This window comes from Pisolithus orientalis, assembly GCF_024613125.1.
Source record: "Pisolithus orientalis strain OTSU chromosome Unknown F5J12scaffold_62, whole genome shotgun sequence".
NCBI classification, from domain to species: Eukaryota; Fungi; Basidiomycota; class Agaricomycetes; order Boletales; family Pisolithaceae; genus Pisolithus; species Pisolithus orientalis.
The window spans coordinates 113,912-133,371 of NW_026260843.1; the positions used below are offsets into that span (position 1 = coordinate 113,912).

At 48.6% G+C, this 19,460-nt stretch overlaps 3 protein-coding genes across 3 annotated transcripts; 1 reads left to right on the forward strand and 2 right to left on the reverse strand.

Moving 5' to 3' along the window:
• Positions 1 to 8,368: 8,368 nt before the first annotated feature.
• F5J12DRAFT_864146 (Cullin) lies at positions 8,369 to 11,871 on the reverse strand. Its single transcript, XM_051746992.1, has 13 exons — positions 11,814 to 11,871; positions 11,738 to 11,763; positions 11,656 to 11,670; positions 11,258 to 11,605; positions 10,868 to 11,203; positions 10,307 to 10,810; positions 10,166 to 10,255; positions 9,834 to 10,112; positions 9,489 to 9,782; positions 9,175 to 9,435; positions 8,979 to 9,116; positions 8,867 to 8,914; positions 8,369 to 8,813 (listed from the first exon to the last, which is right to left on the reverse strand). The coding sequence occupies exons 1-13, from the start codon at positions 11,821 to 11,823 to the stop codon at positions 8,808 to 8,810; spliced, it is 2,355 nt and encodes a 784-aa protein (XP_051595072.1). The 5' UTR covers positions 11,824 to 11,871; the 3' UTR covers positions 8,369 to 8,807.
• A 52-nt stretch (positions 11,872 to 11,923) lies between these two features.
• On the reverse strand, positions 11,924 to 16,186 carry F5J12DRAFT_864148 (armadillo-type protein). Its single transcript, XM_051746993.1, has 13 exons — positions 15,718 to 16,186; positions 15,474 to 15,577; positions 14,995 to 15,420; positions 14,620 to 14,942; positions 14,423 to 14,563; positions 14,209 to 14,373; positions 13,986 to 14,160; positions 13,676 to 13,931; positions 13,064 to 13,619; positions 12,860 to 13,012; positions 12,616 to 12,799; positions 12,294 to 12,553; positions 11,924 to 12,225 (listed from the first exon to the last, which is right to left on the reverse strand). The coding sequence occupies exons 1-13, from the start codon at positions 15,954 to 15,956 to the stop codon at positions 12,013 to 12,015; spliced, it is 3,195 nt and encodes a 1,064-aa protein (XP_051595073.1). The 5' UTR covers positions 15,957 to 16,186; the 3' UTR covers positions 11,924 to 12,012.
• A 630-nt stretch (positions 16,187 to 16,816) lies between these two features.
• Positions 16,817 to 19,417, forward strand: F5J12DRAFT_864152 (uncharacterized protein). The gene is made up of 3 exons (XM_051746994.1): positions 16,817 to 17,818; positions 17,869 to 18,206; positions 18,260 to 19,417. Exons 1-3 carry the CDS (start codon positions 16,901 to 16,903, stop codon positions 19,266 to 19,268), a joined length of 2,265 nt encoding a protein of 754 aa, XP_051595074.1. The 5' UTR covers positions 16,817 to 16,900; the 3' UTR covers positions 19,269 to 19,417.
• Positions 19,418 to 19,460: the final 43 nt, after the last annotated feature.

The following is a 19,460-nucleotide window of genomic DNA, read 5'->3' on the forward strand; positions in this document are numbered from 1 at the left end:
AAACAACTTTGTCCACAGAACTCGAAGCAGTGCAAGCCACTGGTAAAGAGGAGGTTGGGTTGCCAGAGATGTACAAGGATTTTGCAAAGGTATTTGCGGAGGATAATATCCTGCTCCCAGCACACCGACCTGGACTTGACCATGAAATTTGGCTTCAAGAAGACTTCAAGCCCAAGAAGGCAACGGTTTATCCAATGTCTCCTGATGAGCTGAAAGTTTTGGACAAGTTCTTGGATGAAAATCTCAGATGCAAGAAGATTCGACCCTCTATGTCACCACAAGCTGCCCCGGTGTTTTTCGTGGCAAAGAAGGATGGAAAGAAGCAGTTAATTCAAGACTACTGCTACCTAAACTCTTTTACCATCCCAGATGCACACCCATTACCAAATGCACAAGCCTTGTTCAATGAATTGGTCGAATTGAAGTACTATGCAAAGTTCGACATTCGTTGGGGATTCACAAACCTGCAAGTAAAAGAAGGAGATGAGTGGAAGGGGGCCTTCATTACGCCCCGAGGGCTGTTTGAACCCACAGTAATGTTCTTTGGCCAGTGTAACTCACCTCCCTCTTTTCAGTGGTATATGGATTGCACTTTCGAAAGCCAAAGAGGAAAGCAAGTAGGGTATATGGATGACATTGCCGTCCATGCCAAGACGAAAGAAGAACTTCGAATTTGGGTTTGCAAATTCCTTGAAATTTGCACAAAGGAAGATCTTTGCCTCAAGATCAGCAAATGTGTTTTCGAGGCCGAAGAAATCAAATTCCTTGGAATGATCATTGGAAAGGGGTGTATGGAAACTTCGCTGACAAAGACCGACACCATCAGTACCTGGGAAGCCCCTGACAATCTTACCAGGCTTCGCAGATTCCTTGGATTCTGTAACTTCTACCACAAATTTATCCCTTCCTTCTCAAGCATTGCATGTCCCTTACATGACCTTACCAAGAAAGGGGTGTCATATCAATGGACTCTGGAACACAACAAGGCATTTGAAACCTTAAAGTCTTTGTTATGCTCTTCTCCAGTCCTCACTATCCCCAATTTCTCCAAGCCCTTTGTGCTGTTTACCGATGCATCCAAACTTGGTACTGGTGTGGTGTTTGCTCAAAAGGGGTCTGACAATGAATGGCACCCCTGCTCCTACCTCTCCCAGTCCCTCATTGGAGCAGAGCAGTGCTACCAGGTTTATGACTTGGAGATGTTGGTGGTGATCCATGCTTTGAAGGCTTTCCAGCTGTATCTGCTTTCCCCAGTCGAACTGACAGTGGTCTTTACTGACCACAAGAACCTTGAATACTATCATGAGCCTCAGCAGCTCACTCCTCATCAGGCCCGCTGGGCTGCTACGATCCAGTCATATCCCATTCATTTTTCCTGGCAGGCTGGTCACCTCCAGGTTCCTGCCAACACTCTTTTGTGGAAAAGCGAAGCCACGGAGCCTGCCCCAGTGGCCATGGTCCTTCCCCTGGACCTTTGGCTTTCAGAGGGGGTGGGTCCCCAAATTCACCTCATATCACCCTCTTTTTCAATTACGAAATTGCAAAAACAACTAAAAATTAACCATCTATGCAGGATAGGATGCCTTCCAGCCTGGATGTTGTGTTCAAAGTCTAACTCCAAGCCATATTCCTGCCCAGTTGAGGAAAAGTCAAAGGGGAATTGGCTGCCTGATGCTTGCCCTTTTGAGGAACCCATCAAAGGAGCCAGGGGAGTTCTTGCGATATTGGCTGATCTGTATGAGCACATCAAGAATGACACATCAAAGGTCTCTACAGGTCCAGAACCCAAGGATAATGTCACTGTTGCAGACGACAGAACAAAATGATACAGAACAACTCGGTTGTACATTCCCCCCAACCATTGCCACCATTGCATGCACTCATACCACAACCATGAGTCTGCAGGTCATCCTGGACAGAAAGCTATGTTTGCCAAGATGAGAAAGGAGGTCTGGTGGGAAGGTATGGGAAAAGATATCAGGGCTTATGTTGCAGGGTGCCCGGTCTGCCAAACAACAAAAGTGGTCATGCACCCTCCAACCCCTCTGGTAGTCCCACATGAAGCCCCTAAAACCACATTCCCATTTTAGCAAATATCTATGGATCTCATCATGGATCTCCCTGTCTTGGGAGAACAAAAATACGACTCTATTCTCACAGTTGTCGATCAGGGCCTTACCAAAGCCACCCTGTTTGTCCCATGTCACAAAACTATTGACTCCATCAGGATCACCTGGCTCTTCCATCAGTTCATTTATTCCCAATTCAGAGTCCCAGAGTCAGTTATCTCAGATCAAGGACCCCAGTTTGCATCATCCTGTACAAAGGAGTTGTACAAAGCAATAGGGGTCAAGACAAAACTTTCCACTGGGTATCACCCACAAACCAATGGAGAAAGCAAGCAGGTTAACCAAGAGGTTGAAGGATACCTATGCCTGTACTGCGCCAAGGCCCTGAACTCATGGGCCACGAAACTTCCTTCTGCCAAGTTTGCCCATAACACACAGGTCCATTCTGTCCATCAAATGACCCCTTTTTCACTACTCCTTGGATACAAACCTTCCCCTTACCTGGAGGTTCGGCTCACTGCAGTGCCCTTGGTGGATGAAAGACTGGAACAGTTGGTGTCAAACTGAGATATCACAATTCTTGTGCACAAAAAAGCACAAGACCTAATGCATTCACACTCAAAAGGGTCTTATGTCGTGCCCAAGCTAGGAGATCAAGTCCTCCTAGATACTGGGCACCTTCGTATCAAAAACCAATGTGACAAGATTGTGCCCTGATGTCTCGGGCCCTTCAAAGTGACTCAGGTTGTCTCACCGGTCACCTTCTGGTTGGAGTTACCACCAACATGGAAGGTACATCCTGTGTTCCATGCCTCCTGGATCTTTCCTTTCACCAAAAATGATACTTATGGTGCTGCACCCACAGCACCTCTCCCCAAACTAGTCGATGATGAAATTGAGTGGGAGGTCAAGTCCATAATCAATCACAAGGTCGATGGCCACAGGGGCAAGAGGCAGTACCTGGTCAAGTGGAAGGGGTTCCCTCATTCATCAAATATGTGGGAACCTGAAGAACATATAAAAGACCATGCGTCAGAAGCCTTAGACCAGTACAGGCTTGCCCACCATCTCAAGAATTAAATGGACTCCCCTCGCTCAGTCAATACTGAAAATGACTATGCTGACCTCCCCCTTGCCACTGAATCCTTTCATGACACCTACAATGACAGGCTTGTTCCCCCAGTCACTGCCTATCTCCCAACCTCTCCCCCAGCATCCCCAACTGGCTTTCATATCTCCAGTTTCTCCTCACCCGTCTCACAGTTCCACCCACTATCGCCCCCTCCTGCCAGGGCTCGAGGACCATGTACACTCCAGGGCATCTCGATCAAGCATGTCCCCACACCTTCGGCCAGAGTCCCCACCAAGGGGGGACAGTAACCAACAGGGAAAGGGTAAGGCACGGATTGACGATGACCCCGATAGTCCAACAGCCCCCTCCAGTAGCACCAATGCTACCAAACCTACCAACTTATGCTCTGCCTTCACCACCTACTCCAACAGTGCTCACTGCGCAGCCCTCGACCTCCTCGCCATGGCTGCCTCTGCCCAGCTTGACCAGCAGTGACTACCAATCTCAGCAAGTGATTACTTGGACATTGTTAGGGCGCTTGACATCTTCCATGATGGGGACAACATTGATGGGTGCTCACCAGAACAGGTTGAGTATTTTGGGTTGTTGTCTCAAATCTACAGAGCATCAGATGTAGTCAATGGGCTGGTCTCAAAGGTCCAAACTTGGAAGTTAAGTGGAACTGTGCCACTATTGGAGGTAATAATGATCAACATGTTGGAGAAGGCTTCTTCAGATCTTACCAAAGCCATAACTGGAGGAGTGTATCATCATTTACATAACCAACAGATAGGAGAGTTCTTGGCACTGCCAGCTTCCTGGGTTCTCGAGCATATCAAACTGAAACAAGAGGAACCATTGGTTTCAGAAAAATTGAAAGTAGACATCTTGGATCAGGAGAAGGAGAAGCAATGGCATGCCATCAAACTTGGCTTTGTCAACTCTGGCAAGCTGTTTAAAGAGGTTGGTGCTTGCCTCGGGACTGGTACTCACAACTCTGCCTGGGAAGTTTTGCTGCAGGATGTGTCATGGGCCAGAATCCATAAAAACTATCATAACACCGTCCACTCCACCAACCCTCTCCCTGCAACTCCCTTCATCCCTGTCCCTGCAGATCAACTCAACTTTGGTTCTATCTCGGAGGCCAGTCACCCGTTCCCCCAGAGCACATCCTTTATCAACATGTGTGCTACCAGTGTCATTACCTGGGACATTGGTCTTGCTGCAACAGACATGGCTCCCACTATACTCCAGCCCTTGAAGAACCACCGACTCCATTGCCACTGTCACCCATCACCTCCCGGATGCGCTCCCGTGTCTATACTACTTGCCGACCCCTATCTGTTCGCTCCGCCAATGCAACTTCCAGCCCGTCCTCAAGGGTCTGAGGACCTTAGAGGGGGGGTGATGTTATGCTTCCATCAGGGGTCTTTCCTTTTTCGACTTCTTTCAGTCACATGCATCACATGCCTCGTCATGTCTCTAATAGTCATCGCCATCCTAGGGGCTTGAATGCTCCAGGGAACGTTCAGATCTCCCACTGTCAAGGTATTTCCAATACCTGTCGAGACTGTGTTGCCACTGTGATCCAGTATTCCACCGCCCTCTCTGATGGATGACTTGTTCATTTTTTGCTCCGTTCTGACTCGTTTCTATTGCCTACATGTTGTACTATAGCTCTGGTGTCAGGCTCTTCGCTGCGCATTGATTGCGCCAGCCAGTATAGCCTTCATTGCCTCCCTACCCCCATCTTTGACACTGTATGACTCCTATTTATTTGACTGATTGTTTTGTTGACTACTGCAGATACGTGTCATGACTGGTACAGTACTCACACTTAGGGGTATATAACCCTACATACTTCGTCCTGTGTCTGCAGTTTTTCAATAGCTTGCAACTGCACTTCATCCCTTTGCTCTAATCCTTGTTCTCTCTCCATGCAAACAACCTTAGGGACTTGCCAGCAGACAGAACCTCTGTTGGATTACTGCAATAACTCAGCCATAGGGGTTATGACAAGTTTGGCTCGTAGTCTCCCCCTTGCATGCTTCATGCCTATTCCATTTGAAGAAGTCACCATGCTTGGGCATAACACTTTGCAGTCCTGAGATTTTTTCATCTTCCAATTCCCCTCACTGTCCAAATGGGTCTTCTGCCATGCCAGGTATGAGTTGCTTGCTAAGTAGTCCAGCTTCCAACTGTTCTTCGCAAATCTGAAAAGCAGGAATGCACTCTCCATGAGGTTATGAGTTAATTGCCTACCACTCACACACAACCAACCCCAAGATTTTGCAGCCAGTTTGTGGTTAGCTAATTCTGCCCACCCCCCTCAAAGTGTCTTTCAGATGGCCTTTGCTGTGCTGTCAGATGGTGGATCACCATTGTCTTCCTTGAGGAATCCAAGTGTCCTGCATGTGCTAAGTCATCCCTGAGATGACTCAAGGAAGGTATTCCAATTGCTTTGATCCCAGAAATGGATTTTCAGATGAGTTTCAGGTGTTGGGCATGTAAAATTGCTTGGAGATGACTGTGGGACCATCATCATATCAAACCATGCTGGGTCTGTTTCACATAAGCCAACTGCACCTGCTAGGTGCTGAAATGCACCCCTGCATCTGTCAATCAAAAGTTAGTAGATGTGTCAGTTAGATGTTACTGTAGAGTATTATTTTCAACAGTCAACTTGAAAACTTGTGACTCAAGTACTTTGTTGCACTCTTGTAGTACTGCAATCTGCTTCAAGCTGGGATGACTATATGTGCCCTAAAACAAAGTGATCAGTCAAACTGACTTGAGAAATGTGTAACTTATGCTATGAAATGGGGACAGTGCGGACATGGTTCTTCTAAATTGCTTGGGAAAGAGCTGTGATAAAATGAAGTGTATCCTTTAGTACCTGAAGAACTGCTTTCTCCTGCAATTCTGAAAGGTTGATTGTGGGACATGGGTGATGTTCATAGTGGATTTTGACCTGCACAGGATGTGGAGGTGAGTCAGGCAAATTTTCATCAGGAAAATGAGGAGGCAAACCATGCATATTTTTGTCAGGAAAACAAGGAGGTGAATCAGGCATATTTTTGTCAGGAAAATGAGGAGGTGAATTGGGCATATTTTTGTCAGGAAAATGATGAGGCAAGGAAGGCATATTTTCATCAGGAAAATGAGAAGGCAAAGCAGGTCTATTTCCATCAGGCAGGTGGAGATTCTGAAATGGTAGAAGTTACATTGTACAATCAGTAAGTTGATGATAAAACATACCTCAAGTTCTGTATTGTTTTCTGGATGCACTTGGGCATTTTTGGCACACTTGCACCATCCTATGAAATGGTTAGGGTCCTTGTTTTCCTTGGCTGGTTTGGCTAGTCCATGGTGCACCTCAGCCCTATGAACATTGGAGGGCACAGAATCATCAAAAGCCTGTGGTGAGTCTGGTGCACCTGGGGCAGCTGGTATATTGGAAATGCACTCTCCCAAGAGTCTTGCCAAACATATACATTGCCTTTCTTCATTTTTTGGTGCTTCATTGAGATGTTGTAGCCACGTAGTATGGGTGGACACCTTGTGCAAGTGCCCGAAGCTGTATTTCATGCAGACACAATTGTATTCATCCACAGTGAATATGACAGTTGGTGGAAAGTTGTGGAGGACAAGGCAAAGAAAAGCTTCACATGCATGTGAAGTAAAGCTAGTAAAGCATTGCTTTGCATTTTCACTATTGACCATTGCATCAATGCAGACTTCACATTGCAAAAAAGTTGCATTATCAGACCGAGTAACAAAAACTAAGAATGGGTAATAGTCCTAAATAGGAAATTCATAACGCAGCATTTCTGGCTACGCCTGGACATGTCGAGTTTTCACTGGGCTTCAATCTGAACGGAAAGACGAAAAACCAGGATGGAAGATGTCGACGAAGACCCTTCACTAAACGGGTATTATCTGAGTCAATTATATAATACTTTCCAATAATGGAAGCCTCAGCGCCATGAGTGGAGTGGTCCGTGTGAGGGACCGGCCCTAAAGACGATAACCAAATACTATATAAACTTGGTTCCCGCCTCTCGCCTTCTCTTGGGAAACCCCAACGGTGTGGCTGACGGTGCGTGTTCAGACCGTTGGATTGGCCGACGCCAATTACTCAGTTTCTGTTATATCAGAGCCTGCCGTTGTACAGTAACGGATTCATCGTGTTCCCGGGAAGGTGAGTATACTTAACTTAAGCTCAGTCGACGCTGTTTCACATCGGATGTCACTTCCAGCGCGATGCGATTTATCAGTTGTGGTATGCCGATGGCCACCGGGTAAGTGCCCAGAAGTACGTACACTTTGTCACTTGGTTTGACCCTTCAACTTAGTCCTCATATTCAGGAGGCTGGTGGTGGGTCATGGTATGACCGATCAGATATTCAGACGTGATGCGGATTAGGATCCGGCATCAGATTAGGTGAGTTTTGATGCTCTACTTCTGCGGTCATTTGCTTACATCCTCGTAGGTTCTCCGGCGTTGACGTGCAATCGCTACGGGTGCAAGACGGCAACCCATGAAGCAGCGGATTGTGAGGCGTTTGGATTTATGCAAATCAATTACCCCAAAGCGAATGTGGTGTGTCCCACCACTGGCGACCGTTCGTCGGTAGCGAGTGGCTGTAGGTGACTATCCCTTGTTCATAATCTGCGGGGTGACAGTGGTTGCGGATGTCCCATCTAGTATGTCATGGCAAGAGATGCAGGTAGCCTTGACTACAAATTGTCATGGCAACCGCGCTCTTCACTGAACTGCGCATGTCGTTGATGACTATAACAAATTCGGCTGACCACCTTATGGGTTGGATGGCCAAAATGCCTCCTCGAGGCTGAGGAGAATGTGCGTATCGTTGTCTATTTCGGCGCTGTTGGAGGGTACTTATGTCGTGGGTGCTTTAGACTGGAGTGCTAGCGCTGCAGGTTGAAGAACTTCGGAGTGAAACCTCATTGAACAGGCAAGGTACCATCGTCAATAGGTGGTATTCACGGCGATGTCCTGACCAAGAGAGCGACTGGTAGTTAGGGAGCAATCCCAATTTATCACAAATCAATTACCCCAGGCCACTACAAGTCTTGGAGGGCTAGTACTAGTCTTCTGAGCCTACACGTCCTTTGTCAAGTGGTGATATGTAGCAATACAGTTTGTTCTGCTATGACCGGTGTGAGTGAGGTACAATGATTGTTGGGGGTGTGACAGGTATTGCGCATGTATTTCATCAAGTATGATAACAATGACCCACTCGTACTACCACTTCCATTTATTGGGTTTAAATTTGCTCACACGAGACTTATCGACTGGGTGCGACCGCTGCTACGAGGCCTTTACCTCTGCGGCGAAGCTCTTAGCCACCGGTGGCTTTGCCCACGCGTCATCAGCGTCGTCACATCGCCTGTCCTTGCTGCTCCGCCCCCTGCGGGCAGAGTTTCCCGTAGCTACCTTTTCTTACTCTCCTGACCTGTCTCTCGTCTGTCCCACAAGCTTAGCACAGTCTTCCGTCATCCGGCCCACCCACCTCTCTTTTCTCTGTGTTCGTCTCGCGTTTCTGTGTTTCAGGTGTTTGATCATAGCCCTGATGGAACAAAGGATATTGCGGCTCCGGGTAGATGTAGAATACAAATGTGTACATTACAAACTTATAAAGCTATGCCTTGACATGGTCATTAGCTGCACGCAATAACGGTGACAAGCCTTGCAACCCACCAGGTAGTTATATGATTTCCGATCGTCACAGCGCTCCAGGTATTCTCGCTGGAAGGCAAAAAAAAAAGTAAGCTGCAACAACATGCGTGTCGATGTGTATGGCATGACTCACGTCTATCAAATTCTCAATACACTTCTTGATGCCTTGCGGATTCGGCTGGAAACGAGAGGCAAGCTGCCTCGTAACCTCAAATACCAAATCGTTATGCGTCATGTGTTTCCGATCCTTCATCACGCGAACGAGGCACGCCTTATGCAAAGGTTAGTCAGGGAGTCACAGGAAATGGACGCTAAAGAGTCAGGCGAACCTCAATTTGGTAGTGTCGCTCTTCATCGATGCGTTCTCTCGTTTCTTTCCGCTCTTCTATCGTTTCAACATTGGCAGATACCGTGCTAACTTTGATCTTTTGCATGGCGCAAGTAAAGGCGTTGTTGAAAGAGAAGGAATCCGACGATTGTACGTCCCGACCAGGCGGGTGTTTTTTCAAGATTTTGTATTTGGCACAGGCGAGCGACTGTAGATGCCGTTTGAGTTCGGGAGACGGTATCGAGGTCGCCAATTGTATTTCCTGCATACAATAGTGTTCATCGGGCTACCGAAAGTCGGAGAACCATTCATTACCTCGTACGTCAAGAAATCATTCTCGCCGAGGTTCTCAAACAGAAGTAGTATTACCAACCCGAACGTCGATACGTTCAAGTCATGTTTCCGAGCTTTAAACTGGACGCGAACGTCAGCGTTGCCAAGGGATGGTTGCCACTTTAGTCTTCGACCTGAGTGGCGAGATAGATAAAACTGCTCGAAGGACTTGCATGCCTTCGTCAATATTTCGGGAAGCACGCATGTGGCTCCAGAATGCGTCATTGGCCAAAACGTCGAGGTCATCACCGTTACGGAAATTTCAATCGCAGGCGCCTAGCCAAGCATGAGGATACAGCCGAGGAGTAATTAAAAAGTTCGACATACTGTGGTGTTTTCTAGGTGCTTTCGGTATGCCTGCATGGTGTCTGATGATATCTTCATATCTTGGAACATGCCTTCCAACTTTTGGGTGAATTGGTATCCGCACTCAATCTTCAGTTTAGCAAGCATGCCTCGCTCCGCATCATCGGAAACAGATCTGCCGTACAGAAGGCGTTTTGCCAAATGGTTCTTGTAGTAGCGTTCGAACGCATCTTTCTCAATGAGGTACCTGAAGACGGTGATGGTCTTGTCCAATACTATGTCGACCTCGACATCCGTTTTCTGTCGCAGCGAGGTTGACGTATGAAAAGCGGCTAAGAAGCATTCGAACTTACACCTTTGAGACCCTTCTTAAGGTTTTCATCGATAAACAAGGAAATGTACTCTGGAGCCTTGTCGTTCAGATTGATGAAATCTTCGAAAGCCTATGTTTCAATCGGATCAGTAAAGTCAAATACAGTCGGATTGCGCATTACCTCATGCAGAGCACTCTCAATTTCCCGGTTAGAAAGGAAAGCTTCTTTCCTCAACTTGTCAAACTTGTCCTTGAGATCCAATACGTCTTGTACCCATTTCAATGCAAGTATCAGAGTTTGGGGCGGGCCACCAGCACGGCCCTTGGCTTTTCCATTGGCTTTTCCGGTTTCTGCTTCTGCCTCGGCCTCGGCGGTCTCGCCACCTTCTGTACACGCAGACGCCTGATTGATTTCCTTGCCTCTGCGTAGCACAGAGGCCTTGAGTGCACGCCTGAGTGTGGGGAGGCCAGGAAGAACCATGTCGAATAATCTGTAGAGACGATTGAGATCTTCGATTCTATCCAGGTCAATCATGGGATCAAGACCGGAGTTAGGCATTTCGACCACGGTCGACAAGTTATCGATAAGAAGATGCTCTTCCAATATTTTCCGGAGCGGGGTCCCAGTTTGAGAATGAAGATAATGGTCGGTCCTTGACTTTTCAGCCTGGAAGCGAACCTCAACCTACGGGGTTGGAAATCAAGACATTGATCGAAGCGAACGCATGCATATATGACTGACTCTCCGTAAGAATTCCGGTGCATCACAAGTAGCGAGCAGTCGCTCCGCCTCTGCCTTGTAGAATTTCTCGCTCGCCAGGAGAACAGCTGGCTCCACATCTCTTTTGTACACCGTCTCATTCTCTTGTTGTCCAGAGTGGAGTTGAAGGAATACGTCGACACATTCCTTAACGGCAGACCGACTGATGACGTAGCCGTCCCTCTCAATCTGAATCAAAGTGACAATCGCGGATAAAATGTGGTCTTGTATCGGAGGGCGAATAATATGCTTTAGGAATATGTCCAATCCTGCATCCCATATCTCAGGAACATTGTTCGCCTTCGTGTATGCGCGGTCCTTTCCAAAGCGTAAGCATAGTGACGACAAATGTTTAACTCGCGAAACGGTTACCATATACTTGAGGAGATCACGAAGCTTGGACATATTTCCAGTATGGTCATCCCAAACGCGCCTCAAAGACTTGAGTAACAACTCATTCTCCTGCCCTTGTTGTACAGGATCGTTACTCGTCCCTTTCGGAAAGGAAGGAGTGATATCCTCCTCGGCCAGCCTGTCCACATTCTCGGCTACTAGATCGCGCACGCCATTGTAGAGCATGGATCCGCTCTTATACATGACCATGTTATACGCATATCGATAATTCTCTTCGAAGGAGAGGGAGGACGCATTGTGCATATGTATTTCGCGAATGTTCTTGGACAGCCGGTTCCATGTGTCCTCTGGCAAAAATTCGTCGTGCTGTATACATTCAACCTTGTGTTACGAGTTAATATATGTGGCATCCGTACCTTGCGGGCTGGTTTCTGTGGGCGTGTGCAGGCGGCGTGGCGCAGTTAGGAAGTGCATATCCAGGATATGTAGTGAACGTACAATCTTCGGCTTCGGAGGGCGACGGTCTACGTATATGGTTAGATGGTCGATACTACACGATGCTCACTTTACCCACTAGCTGCCATACTTTGGGACACCCCTAGTTCGTTGTTCCAATCATCTCTTGATTCACAGAGCTTCTGTTTGCGCTTGTTAGGATCCAAAGCCTTTGACAAGCAACAAACCGGATGAGGTAATACTATAAAGCACCAGCAGGTTTCTGGCATTAAAGTAGTAATAAACCCGGAGTGCACGCATATCGGGTACCGGGGACGCTACGAGGGCTGAGATCTAGATACTCTCACAAACTCGGTGAAATATTTTCTAAATCCCTTGTTATCCAGATCCCTTAGTTTCGACGCAAACTCCATTGCGGTCTGCTGAGGCCAGCCTTGCGATGGGAGAAACACAGAGACGAAAAATTCATGCGCCTCTGATTTCCGTGCGTTATACACAACCTGGAGGAAATTGGCGATTTCCAGCATAACCTTGTATCAACGAAGCATGCTTGTTTCAGACCAGGTCTCTCCGTATTAGCTGAGTGATCGGGGCTCACCATCAACATCTGCCCATCTTTCGGATTGAATTGAGGAGAAGACAACACCGCAAAAGCAGTCGGAACTAGTCGCTCGTACACGAAGCGTTCGAAGCCCGCTAGACCTTGTTGGGCATCCACACGAGGTGGGTCTGGCCTGCACCAGACCTGTACAGCGCGGCCAAAGAACGCGAAAGTAGCCTTCTGGCTGGGTGGATCCGACGTGTCCTGAGCTAATCGGCACATGTTTTCGAGCAAAGGCTCCAATGAATTTTTATTGCCTATTATCTCAGTGAAATTAGATCATCGCGACGATTCATGAACTGCAAGTTGCCAAACTCACGTTCGGAGATGAAGACGCCGTGGACCTCGGAAGATATGATGCTCGTGAGAAGTCCAAGATATGAGCGCTTAGTCTCTGCATGCGTCAAGCCGTCATCTGTGCCGGTGACGGGCTGAGATAGCAGGTCCGTGATATGTGCGTTGAGCGGGCCAAGAAGCTCGTCTAGCACATCAAACAAATCCTTCTACAGAACCCACCCCTATTAGGAAAAAAAAATCCACTTCAAACGGTAAGAGAAACGTACTTGCAACCTATGAATGAGAAGCCCGATGAAGTTCATGAAGTCAACAAGCTCCGACGGTTCGAAGTGAGCCAAGAGGTTGGCCATGAGTGGGGGAATGAGATCCGTCACATTAGAACCTGTAGTTGCAATAATGCGCGCGAAGGCGTATCTCGCCTTGACTGCTGTCAGAACTTTACATAACGTAAAAAAGATTTAGGAGCTTACGGCGTCGCGCACGCATTTGAAGACGTTCATCGCTTCCAATGCCACAAGGACCGCACGAGAAACTTGTCGGAAGACCTCTAGAGGGGCAAAAGAGTATCCTTCCGGTACCGGAGAAGGATAATCAGGGAAACCCTTGGCAATATTACCAAGGGCCATGATGGCATGGTGAATCTGCACAATGGGTATTACGTCTTCCTTGCTCTTGACCAATGCCAGATTTGTTGACAAAACATCCAGAAGCGGTGTCACGATCGACAGAAGAATGCTAGCTTGTTGTTCTCGCTCCTTCGAGAGAAGTGACACGAGGATGCCCACTGTCTCGAAGATATATAGCTGATGGTCGAATAGCCCAGGATTCTTTATGGCTTCTGTGAGCAAGTCGTCTTCTGGGCTGTCCGGTGTTGGAAGATCGACTTGAATGACAAGTAAATCCCGGATGCCTTCTATTAAACTGATTGCAAGCTCCGACGAGACATCGTTCCTGCCCTCCCTGATAAAACGGTGGAAAAGGTAATATGTCCGTCTTCGAACAGAAACATCAGAGCTGTGAAGACCCCTAAACTGAATTCAGCAACCGTGATGCACACCGGAAATTGCAATACTATCGCTTACCGTGCATCAACCATAGCCTCTAGAGTTGGCACAATGCAATCCTTCCGTATCTTGAAAAAGTCGCTGTACCGTGCAACGGTCTCAAAGAATTGCATGACCACGGCACGATGAGGATATGCCGAGATCTGGGACTGGACAAGGGCCAAGAGTATTTCTCCATGAGGGGTGAGAGGGTATTCCGAATAATCGACGTCTTTTCTCTTGTCTTTTGGTACTGAAGGCGCCAAGCAAAAGGCTGCGCGACCCTTGCCTCCGCCTATAAACAGACACGATCAGAATCTCCGTGAGAGTCAACACGCAAAGTACATACTTTTGCTGATTTCTCCGAATATATAAACAAGGTAAACCGCAAGCTCTGCATCGTGCCATTCGACAGGAACTCCATTGCGATAGGTAGAGAGCGTAGTGAGGACTAGAGTTCGTATTGCCTGCGTAACGAGGTCCGGTTCTATGGTCAAAACCGAGTCCATGAACGACCGGAGATCCTAGCTAGAACATGAGCAAAGTCTGAAGAAAATTAGTACACAGCTTACCTTTCGGAGGATTTCGAATGCTTCTACATCATCCAAATCCATGTCAGCTGGGTCGTTGTCCTTGTCCCACCGCATCTTCTGTAAAACGACATTGAGTAAAGAAGTGAGAAACGATCGCGTTGATTCATCCAGTGGGCCAGGGGACACTTTTTTGTTCCTCTTATACTGAGCGAGGTCAACGTAAGCTTGTAGGAGATGGAAGGATGGTACGTACGCTGCCAAGGACGGCCTGGAGGAGTGGAAATATAGTACAACAAGTATCATCGTATTCATCAGCCATGAATCTTAGCATGATCGGCAGGACCCGGCCGAGGAACTGTTTTGCTTCAGCAACGACTTGGGGCTTAGCGCATTCCTAGCACGTAGTTGCATCAGCGCGCGTAGCCCACGAAGGATGAACGGAACGGTCACCTCTACTAATTTTGATAATTCAAGGCCCAAGACATTCAGAAGCTTTCCCAAAGCCTCTCTGTATGACTCTTCCCCTTCGTCTTCATCAGCGCCTCTTTCTATTTGTTGTGCTCGCGTCTTGGCTTCAAGAGCGTCGACCACCTGATCCAACGATAGCACTTTTATCAACTGCAACTTGTCTTCAGGCTCCTTCAATCCCTTTGAAACAATGCGGAGCAGCGCTGCCGAAGTAGCCAGTCTAATAGCTAGTGACGGGTCGGCAAGCAAAGAGAAGAGTAGTGGGACCGTAGTAGGAGTCACTGTCAAATTGATGTCGATCCAACCTGCGGGTAAACGGTGTCACACGATGAGCGTTCAAAGGGTCGAAATACTCACCAGCGTAAGAAGCAAATGTCCTGACGCCCCAATCCGCGACCTCCACGGCCTCATCCAAGGCTGCTGATTTTGCACCTGATTTCCGCAACACTGCCATCCTCTCAGCTGCGTCGGCGACGATAGTCAGAACTGCCTCGTTAATCAAGGCAGCGTCACGTTCTCGCACGGCGTCCCTTACGCGGCCATCCCTTGCGTGCCGCACAGGATTGAACGTTCGAGCGGCTTTGAGAGTTTGGTCGGCAACTTCGCCAGATATTTCGACGACAAGATGGAATAACAGAAGGGATACGTGGCGGTTGAATTTTGCTTCAGACGAATCCCCATTGCGAATGAGCTGGAATAGGTCGGTGAAGAATGTTGGCCATTGCTCGACATACGTGCAGAGGAAGAATAATGTTAATGTGTGGGAGAATTTGTTGCGGAGGACTGCAGTTTGAGGAGATGTAATCGAGTATGAGAATGAGCTGTACGCCACGTACATGATGCGTTGGACTCGGCAGGACCGTAAACGTACTCTGATTGTATATAGGACAGGATGGACTCATGCAGTGAGCGGAAGGTGTCGTCGTCCAGTCGATCAAACCTGCGAGGCGCGTAAGAATCAAATGCTTGTCGTCGTAATAACTCCAACCGAAGAAGAAATCAATCATTCCTGACAGATGAAGGGTGTGATGTGTAGGACTCCTCATGGAAGACCACCAAGCACAAGAACGGCACGCTCACCGATTATCAAAAAATTCGTCTAGCACACGCAGAGCAGTAAATCTTGCTTGGGGATGATATTTTCGACCCTGCCCACTTGGATCTATGTCCACAAAGACCTTGAGAGCAAGACGCCACGACTCGTGTGCGTTTTGTTGAACATGAGAGAGATACTCTAGGGCTTGTTGATGGAGCGCCACTTGAGATGGATCGCAGGCAATGAGTATGGCCTGTATAAATCTGTCGACCTCTTGCTCCATCGAAACGGCACGCAGGCGTGGACGGCTGGCGGAAGACCCAGGCCAGAAATGATCGCGTGGTCACTTTGTATCCGACTTGTACGAAACGTTGATTAAGAACGACCGAGTACCGATCCTTGAGTAGGTTCTTAGTCGATAACTAAGTCCAGCTGGTCTTGGGATGTGAAGTTGATTTAGATCGCGATCGGACAGGCTAGTGGTCTCTTGTCCGAGTCGGACTCACGTGCTATGCGATTGGGCAGTTTGGACTCAACGACAGGGGCTAATCTTATATTCGTACTACCAGCACGGTTTACCGGACGCTAGGCGTAAAATGGACGGTCGTACTATCACAGTTCAAGTAACTGACAACCATATGAAGGTGTTATATGGTGTGGGTCCTGGCAAAGTGCGAAACACGGAGTCCCGCAGAAGGCGGAAGCTGTACTACTAATGACGAATTGCCACAAATATCATCGTCGCCAGGCGAGGATGACGAGGTGATATGTCAGGTCTCGGAACCGTCCCGGTTAGCATTGTGTACAACGGAGTACTTCAAGAGTACTTGGGTCGCTTCTGACCGTGAGTCAGTCTGTACAGTATCGGATCCTAGTCATACTCACCTTTCCAAATGGGTAACGATTGGCTAGGACCCGCAAGGCGTGTATAACACGACAGGGCTACGTGTTCGTGGTGCCATGATTCCGCAGCCCCAGAACGCACCAGTCAACACACGGCAGCCTGCAGAGACGAACACGATGGTGCCACCTCGCAGTGATATACGTCAAAGGTGTCCAGCTAAGACATGCCTGTGCTGGTGTAGGCTTCTGTCACCGACTCGGAGTCACTACTAGTGCTAGTCTACCCGTGTGGTTTATTATGTAGTACTTGGCTGCACAGGGGCGTGGGAAACGTCGACCCCATCTACATAAAGCCCCTCCACCCCTTTCATCCGAACAACCATCATGTACCCTCGCGAGGCCCCTTCAGTAAGCCCCTCAGGCATGCTGGACCCAACAGCAGACCATCCCGTACTCTCAGAACCAGACACCCTTTCTGATTCAGATTGGCTTGACATCTCAGGCACTGACAGGGAGTCGGACGATAACGACTCCGTCTTCTCCTCTAATAGAGACACTGATCATGAACATCTTTCTCCCTTAAGGTCAAGGCGGTCTTCCGTGAGCTATGGCAGCTCTCGGGAAGGTGATGTCGATGTGTGGGAAGGAATGATCGAAGATAGCGCCGACGAGGGGTTACCGGACCTTGTCCCAGTACCGCCTCCGGCCTCCCTCTCCGGTGAAGAATTGCACCCCGCCATCCACGCCCAGGATGAGACGTTGCTCGAAGAGCAGCGAATAAACGACGGCCTTGACCAGAGCATGGTCAGCACGTTGAGCTCCTCACGATCGAGCTCCCTCCCCGCATCCACCCTCCACAACTCTGCGCGTGACCTCCGCCTCTCCTTCCCGGATCCAATCACAAGTTCGCGAGAGGAACTCAGGGAATCGTCCTACGAGGATATCGGAAGCTGTCCGGAAGCTACCCAACCCTCTGATGTCATTTCGGTTCCTCAGCAGGCTGAGGAGGAGGAAACACAAGCAACACCGGAGGTGGCTCCAATACAGAACTCGGTTTCATCGACTGACACGCTGCCTGCATCTGACTTTAACATATCCCTTTATGGCTTTCCCACACCCTCTAGGTGGTCCATAGTCACATCTTTGCTGGAGAAAGTCGCGGAAGGGGCCGATGTCACGATCACGGCTTCTAGGGAGGATGGCTCTGTACGCCAATTCGCCGCCTCCAGCCATTCACATAAACTCTTCCCTCACATCATCACCGTCACCGACAAGATCGATCACAACTATCCAGCAGAGGGTGTAGGTTGTTTCTGTTTTTCTCGTGCGGAATTAATTGCAACGCTCCACAGCCATCTTCTAAGCCGCTTCCTTCATTGGCAATTGTTTATATGCCCTCCTGCCCTCCACGTCTCCCCGAGCCCACTTTTTATCTACCCGTCGTAGCAGCTCCTCATTATGATGACGAGTTAATTATCCCGTACAGCTTCTCGCGGGAACTATGGAATGCCTCTGACATTCCTGAACGCCGGGCCTTGCGCTTGACATCAGGCGCTTCTGCCGTTATCGATGAACGTGACATCGATAGCTTGGATCCAACTGCAGCGTACCGTGCGTTCCACCACGTTTGGTCCGGCAACAAGAAAGCTGTTGGCAGGGCGTCTATCAATGACCTTCGTTGCCTGGCAATGTGCATTTGTTCTGACTCCTCCTTTTCCACTTTCTTACGCCTTGTCGTTTTAGTATGTCCATCTTTTCTGCCATCATTTCTCTCGTATTTGGCATCATGGCCCCTTCGGCAGTCTCTCGCATGACTTCCATTATCCCTACATCTGGTGCCACTCCTGGTAGTTGCACCTCGGCTTCTATATTGCAGCTCCTCCTACCCGCTGCTGAGCGCCCAAGGGAAATTGTACCTCCCGCCATAGAGTCCTCAACAACTGCGTCGATTCATGACTTTGCGCTTTCCGTCTTCCGCGCTGAGTTGACATCAGTTTCGATTCCTAGTACACACACACCGGGTATTCGTCGCATTCACGATCGCTTGACAAAGGATCTCGTATTGCGACCCACTGTGTCCGTTCTTGTTCCCGAAACTCAGCAGAAGCCAGTCTCCGCGGTACCAAGCGCTACGACCGGACAACATGGTGGTCCCGCTTCTACCACGGCCAGCTTATCTTCCTTGACCCTCAGTTCCGCCCCTGACATCATAAACGAATACGTACCGATCATCACTGCCGCCATTACAAATGACATCCAAATCATTCTCGACGCGCTTGACGGATTGGTTCAGGCCATCTCCAAACAAGTTCACACATTGGTTTCGGAAACGGCCCTCCTTGTACAGCGATCTGCATCCTCTGTAGAAAAGAGCGCGCAGAGATTGGAAAATGTCAGGGATGCGCTTTACGCCAGCAATGCCCGGGCAAGGAAGCGAGCCAAACAACTGAAGGACCGTGGTGCGAAGTGGCTGTTTGAGGCTACAGAAGCTGTTGCGAGTCGCGTTCAGTCGTCGAAGAGAAAGGACAAGGTTTTAGACGAGGTGAAAGGTTTTATGGAGGAGATGACTGGTCGAGTTGAACGTGCGAGGAGTAATGCAAAGAAGGTAGCTGAAAATCTTCAACAGGCGATGCTTGAGAACGAGAAAATGGCATCTCGAGCGTGGGATATAGGCGAAGAGCATTGGAAGCAATGGCACATGCGGTCCCACAAGACGTGCAGGAAGGATCGGTCTCGGAAGGCGGGTGTCTGATGTTGATTGAACCGTCTAGATGTCTATGGATGTCTCCACTCATTGTTGTTGTATGTTCTATGGGTTGTATGTAACATGTTGTGGTCCTTGGTAAGTTGTCAGTGTTGTATGTACCTGATGTAGGGTGAATGTATGTGTTGTCATGTTTCTGGCTGCGATCTTCACGTGATTTGGATAGATAATGCCAGCTGT

What these genes read in the sequence shown, in the direction of transcription:
- F5J12DRAFT_864152 (XM_051746994.1), top strand. Translation starts at nt 16,901, where the DNA reads ATGTACCCTCGCGAGGCCCCTTCAGTAAGCCCCTCAGGCATGCTGGAC. An exon ending in ACAACTATCCAGCAGAGGGT is followed by an intron (nt 17,819 to 17,868) that starts GTAGGTTGTTTC and finishes AACGCTCCACAG; the next exon opens with CCATCTTCTAAGCCGCTTCC. An exon ending in GACCTTCGTTGCCTGGCAAT is followed by an intron (nt 18,207 to 18,259) that starts GTGCATTTGTTC and finishes TTGTCGTTTTAG; the next exon opens with TATGTCCATCTTTTCTGCCA.
- F5J12DRAFT_864146 (XM_051746992.1), bottom strand. An exon ending in GTGATCTCCTCAAGTATATG is followed by an intron (nt 11,204 to 11,257) that starts GTAACCGTTTCG and finishes CGCTTTGGAAAG; the next exon opens with GACCGCGCATACACGAAGGC. An exon ending in AGCGACACTACCAAATTGAG is followed by an intron (nt 9,117 to 9,174) that starts GTTCGCCTGACT and finishes CCTTTGCATAAG; the next exon opens with GCGTGCCTCGTTCGCGTGAT.
- F5J12DRAFT_864148 (XM_051746993.1), bottom strand. Translation starts at nt 15,956, where the DNA reads ATGGAGCAAGAGGTCGACAGATTTATACAGGCCATACTCATTGCCTGC. An exon ending in GACGAATTTTTTGATAATCG is followed by an intron (nt 15,578 to 15,717) that starts GTGAGCGTGCCG and finishes CGCGCCTCGCAG; the next exon opens with GTTTGATCGACTGGACGACG. An exon ending in TCCAGGCCGTCCTTGGCAGC is followed by an intron (nt 14,374 to 14,422) that starts GTACGTACCATC and finishes GACCTCGCTCAG; the next exon opens with TATAAGAGGAACAAAAAAGT.